The 5,607-nt window shown below is 55.4% G+C and overlaps 1 protein-coding gene across 1 annotated transcript; it reads right to left on the reverse strand.

The window, feature by feature from the left end:
- Nucleotides 1-455: 455 nt before the first annotated feature.
- On the reverse strand, nt 456-2,760 carry LINGO1 (leucine rich repeat and Ig domain containing 1). The gene has a single exon (XM_009330077.1). The coding sequence runs from the start codon at nt 2,746-2,748 to the stop codon at nt 907-909; it is 1,842 nt and encodes a 613-aa protein (XP_009328352.1). The 5' UTR covers nt 2,749-2,760; the 3' UTR covers nt 456-906.
- Between the last annotated feature and the right edge of the window lie 2,847 nt (nt 2,761-5,607).

Here is a 5,607-nt window from a genome sequence, read left to right on the forward strand (position 1 = left end):
GGTATCCCCAGTCCCGCTGCCAGCACTGCCCAGGCAAAGCCTGGCCCCGCTGGCTCTCAGCCTGGGGGCCGCGGGCAGGGCGAGCTGCGGGCTGCCCTGCAACAGGGCTTCGCGTCCCTCTCACCCCGCAGAGAGCAAGCAGACACAGCCCCGCCATGTACTGCTTACACACATCAGCCCTGCTGCCCTGCTCCCCCGGGCTTTGAGGGCGGGCAGGGGAACCGGCTATAAAACCACAGCTGGTCCTTGGGGGGGAAAAAGTCAAACTCCTCTAGGTGCTGTGCGGGGCCCAAGACACCAGGGGAAGTGCCTCTGGGGGGAGCGCGAACCTTTGGCGTCAGCGGGAGACTCGCCCTGGCCTGGGGCTGTTCCTAGTGAGGCGGCTGGAAAATGCCTCCGAGGCCAGGAAGCGAGCACTTGCCAGAGGTACAGAACTGGACAGATCAAGAAGTCAAGATTTTGCATTCCAACTATCTATAGGAAATAGGGTTTTTTTATTATTTCAAGTTTTCATAAAAATCCATAGTTATTGAAATCAAAGTTACAGAAGAAAGTTCGTAACTTTTTATTGATTTTATTTCTTTTTTTCTTTCTTTTTTCCCCCCTCTGTTGTTTTTCCCTCTCAGAGTTATATCTGACACCAGAGTCCATCGGACAAAGTCCTTACAAACACAGGAGTCCTGAAGACATCGGCTGAATGTTTTCCTGGTATAAAGAAGAAGAGGAGGAGAAAGAGGTGGTGACAGTGCGGGTGCAGTGGGTTTGGACAGGGGTGGAGGGCGTGGTGGAAGGAGAGAGGTCGGTATGTTTGTAGCAATGTTTATTTTTTAATTATTTTTTATTTGTTCATTTGTTCTTTTTTAAAAAAAAAAACAACACCGTTATTATTTGCAAATTGTTGCCTGGTTAGATCATTTTCATGTTGAACTTGCGCGGCGCGTCGGCAGAGCTGATGCCTGCGTCGGACTTGCGTGGCACGTACTCAATTTCAATGTTGTGCTTGGTGTTGCCTTTCCCCCGGCTCCACAGGAAGAGGAGCACCAGACAGAAGAGGACGACACCCAGGAAGGAAATGAAGCCCATGGTGGTGGCGATGATGAGAGTCTTGATGTCAAAGGGGAAAGGCACGGTGGCGCGCGTGCTGTTGGCATCGCTCTCGTTGGGCTGGTTGGAGATGAACGCGAAGGTCTTGTTGGGCTGGTGGGGCCAGTCTGGGGAGTAGCTGCGCACGTGCAGGTGGGCCAGCATGGTGTCGTTGCCACCCGCGTTGCTGGCAATGCATAGGTAGGTGCCATTGTCCTGGATCTGGGCATAGCGCACCTCCAGCGTGCCGTCAGGGAAGACAGTGAGCCGCCCGTTGGTTTTGGTAGAGATGAGGTGCTTCCGGGGAGAGAGCCACATGATGGTGGGGGGCGGGTCCCCATCTGCCCCGCAGACGAAATGGACCGTGTGGCCTTCGTCCACGAAGATCTGCTGAGGTTTGCGGTCCCGTATCCGTGCTCGGCGGCAGGTGAAGTAGTTGGGCAGGAGGACGTCGGGGAAGTCTTTGAACTCCTTGCCCTGGACGAACTCGGGGGTGGAGCAGGTGGGCTGCTGCTTGTTGAAGTTCAACCTCCATCGCCGCCGGAAAACCCAGAGCAGCCGACAGTCGCAGGCTAAGGGGTTGTTGTCGAGGATGAGCGTCTCCAGGTTGCCCACTGAGTGGAAGGCCGACTCCTCCAGGGTGGTCAGCAAATTCCCCGACACGTTCAGGATGCGCAGGTAATTGAGGCCGCGGAAGGCGAAGGGCTCGACCGTGGTGAGCTGCCCTCCCACCAGCTGGATCTCCTGCAGCCTGAGCAGGTCATGGAGCATGGAGCCCTCGATGGTGACAATGGGGTTGTAGGACAGGTTCAGGAACCGGAGGTAAACCAAGTGCCTCACTGACACATACGGGATGGACGTCAGGTTGCAGTGGGTGATGGACAAGGAGGTCAGGTTCAACCCATAGAGGCAGTTGGACGTCATAGTATCCAGGTAGGGCCAGTGTGAGATCTCGAGGACCTTGAGCCGGTACAGCCTCTTGAATGAGTAATCCCGGATGGTGTTGATGTTCAGATGGCGCAGCCGCAGCACGATCAAGCCATGAAGGTGAGACAGGGCCTCCGTGGGGATGGAGGTCAGGTTGCATTTCTCCAGGGTCAGCTGCTCCAGGCTGTTGAGCCCGCTGAAGGCCCGGTGGGAGATGTAGACAAGGTCGTTGTCCCCCACCTCCAAAGACTTCAGGTTGTACAAGTCCTGGAACATGTAGTCTAGGAGGATCACAATTTTGTTCTCACTAATGTCTAGCTTGGTAAGGTTGCTGAGTCCAGTAAACACCCCCAAGGGGATCAGCTTAAGTCTGTTACTCCTGAGCCCCAGCGTCCTCAGGTTGAAGAGGTTGTTGAAAGCCCCAGGTTCAATGGCACTGATAATGTTCTCGTTTAGCTCCAGCTCCTCCAGGTGAGGGTAGTTGGCAAATTCATCCTGGTTGAGCGTCTTGATGCGGTTCTTGCCCAAGTCCAGCAGCCTGGTCTCGGTCGGGATCCCCTCCGGCACGACCATGAATCGCTTCCGGTGGCACAGGACGGCGCGCTCCTGGGCAGAGCACTCGCAGCGCGGCGGGCAGCCCGTGGCAGAGCCGGACAGGATGGATCCCAGCATCAGGAGGAGAATCGGCTGCCAGCAGGCCAGGATTGGGCTGCGCATACTCGCCTCCCCAGCTACCATCCTATCTCTCACCTGTAGGTAACACGGAGGAGAGAAAAAGCAAGGTGGATGTGAGCAAACGATGGGCACGACCACAGCAAAAGCTTTACCGTCCTGGTAGAGCTGACGTTAAGGCGAAAGGCGCTGCCGAGGCATAGCAGTAGTTCTCATTTTCCAGCTGAAATCCAGCCCTTTGGCTGGGGCCCTCCCCACCCCCCAACTTTCCACTTGATGCTTGAACGTGCACAGACTTTGAGTGGAAAGCCTTGAGGAATTTGTGTCAGACAGACCTCGCTTCCTCGGCTTCTTAAAAAAAAAAACCTAAACACATCTATCTACATCCTATTTTAAGCTTTCGAAATTATTCCGTTCCCTGTAGATGGAGCCTGAATATAAAGGCTGCTTTGCAAATGCAGAGGAGCTGAGCGCGGGATTGAGCATCTGGGGGAACCCTGCTTGGGGTCAGCTGGGAGCGGGGTGTCTGCGTGCGGAGCAATGGCGACAGCTCCGCGGGAACCAGCCCCCTTCCTCCGTGCTCCCCCAGGCTCTGCAGCAGCCCGGTCTCGGTCTGCCCCGAGGGTTAGTCCCTTGCCTCCCGCCATGCCTGCCCGCAAGGTGCAGACCCGCACCGCTCCCCTCTGAGAAACAGCAACCGGTCAGTGTATCTATCTACAGAGTGAGCTATAGCCTGACGTGAGGTCCAGGGGCGCTGTGGGTACGGGGGTCTGCCCAGTCTCAGCTGGGCAAGGCCCGGCGTCCTGCTGCCTTCCCTGGGGAGGGCTGGGGGACCCACTCGGGGGTTACGGTCTGGCTTGTGCCCCGGCCCGGAACCGCCCCGGCCCATCGGCAGGTGGAAGTGAACGCTCCCTGTCGCGCTGCCTCTGTTGCATTTATTTCCTTGTTGTTCAAGCTGTTACGAGGGATCAAATCATACTAATATTGCATATTAGATGTACAGCTACTCCGGACCGTGTTTATATCTATTGTTATGTGTACACTCTGCATTACTTCCACTAATGCTATTTATGGCTATCACTGAATATACTCAACACATTACTTCCATTGGCTCCGTTTGTATCCGTCATTATATATCCTGTGCATTACTTTCCCTGCTCTGGCACTATTTATGGGTCTGGTACGCATTCTGCGCATTACTTCCATTGCGTCTGTTCATATTCATGATTTCATACAGATATATGAGCCAAGCATAACTTTTGTTCCCAAAAAATTATTCAACGTTTCTTTGCAAGATGAAAGATGATGGACTGGCCATAAACGTGTCCACCAGCACCATCTCGGAAACCACCAGGCCTTGGCACACCAGGCGGTCTGGCTGTGAGGTCCTGGAGTCCCCACAGAAATCCTCCTGCAGTTTTGTCCCGGCTCACTGTCCTTCTCCATCCCCTTTCCCTGCTATCTCTGCAGTGGGGCTCGTCGCTGGGCACCACCCAAAGCACGTCACCCCCACATTGAAGGGGTACGGTGCCGGGAGCTGATCCCGCACAGCTCTCCTGGCAGCGGTGCCGAGCTCCCTCCCGCTGGCCAGCAAGTCCCACTCCAGTGGAAACATTTCCAGTGGGTTTGCTTGGGCCTGGGCCAGGCTGCAAAGAGCCGCGTGCCAGGTATTTACGATTCATCATCTCCCATGTCATCACCTTCCTTGTGCTGACAGTGCTGGGCAGCCTTACAAATACAAGCAGGGCTGCTGCTACCGTTGCGATGCCTCTGGGGTGGGGCTGGGGCCGTGTCCTGCCGGAGGGACGTGCCGGTGCCCCAGGGCCAGGACGGCACCGCCCGTTGGCAGCTCTCAGGCAAAGGGCTGCACGTGGATTTGCTCCCCAGGCTTGTACTGCAGCCCCGGCCGGGGCTGAGCTGCCAGGGGTTCCCCGTGCCGCTGTCGCTACCTCTTCCCGTGGGCAGCACGCGACTGGCGAATGCCCCCTCCTCCTTCCTGCGAGGTGCCAGCGGCACTGCTGCTCCCACGGCCCGCTTGCCAACGCACGCCGGCTCTCGCAGCCTCCCTCGGCTGGCGTTTCTCAGAAACCAATTCCTGCTCCTCACAGCCGTGCTGAGAAAGCCATCAAAGAAAGCAAAACACTGCATGCAAAACAAAATACAGTCTAAGGGGCTTAATTATACCAGGGCTGAAAAGACTTCAGCTCATTAGAGTGCCAGGCAGCCGGCCTTATTTGGCTGTGTTCTGTGCTGAAATTTCAGCTCTGCCCGTGCGTGCAGCCATGCGCTGGTTCCTGCTGGGCGCGGGGTGGGGGTGAGAGCTGAATCCCGCTGCAGGGCCCCATGCATGGCTCCTGCATGGGGAGCGGACCTCCCCCAGGCCAAATTCTGCCTCTCCACCAGCGGGAAGGGGACTGCACCTGCAACACGTTTGGCTCCATGCTGTTGGCCCCGCACCGGCCGAGGGGCAGCAGCCAGAGCTGCTGGGAGCGATGCGGCGTTGATGGCTAAAATATAAGCAAAGAGGTGATAGATGAATGAAGCAAAGTCTGCATGGTGTTAAAGATGAGACAAGCCCACTTGCGCAAAATTAAAGTCTAGACACACCTCACACGTTATTAGTTCTCAGCTAAATTTAAATCCGTGATAAATACACGCCCTGACAAAAACATCTGTAATCTTAATAGCCAGAGTCACAGAAAAGCTTTGGGAGAAAGACAATAAGCTGAAAAATTCTGGGCTAAGATGAGCTTTAAATCACTTCTGGTTCCCATTTACCTCTGGCTGTTTCAGAAAGGAATATTTGTGCCTCAAGGTGAGGTGGATATTAAGAGGTGCCCTTCTAAAAATGACTTGAATAGTGATTTTTGTGCGAGCTGAGGTCAGCAACCCGCGCATGGCTTTACAGTGACTGTCGCACCCCCC

This window comes from Pygoscelis adeliae, unplaced genomic scaffold (genome assembly GCF_000699105.1).
Source record: "Pygoscelis adeliae isolate BGI_AS28 unplaced genomic scaffold, ASM69910v1 Scaffold298, whole genome shotgun sequence".
Lineage (NCBI taxonomy): Eukaryota > Metazoa > Chordata > Aves > Sphenisciformes > Spheniscidae > Pygoscelis > Pygoscelis adeliae.

What these genes read in the sequence shown, in the direction of transcription:
- LINGO1 (XM_009330077.1), bottom strand. Translation starts at nt 2,748, where the DNA reads ATGGTAGCTGGGGAGGCGAGTATGCGCAGCCCAATCCTGGCCTGCTGG.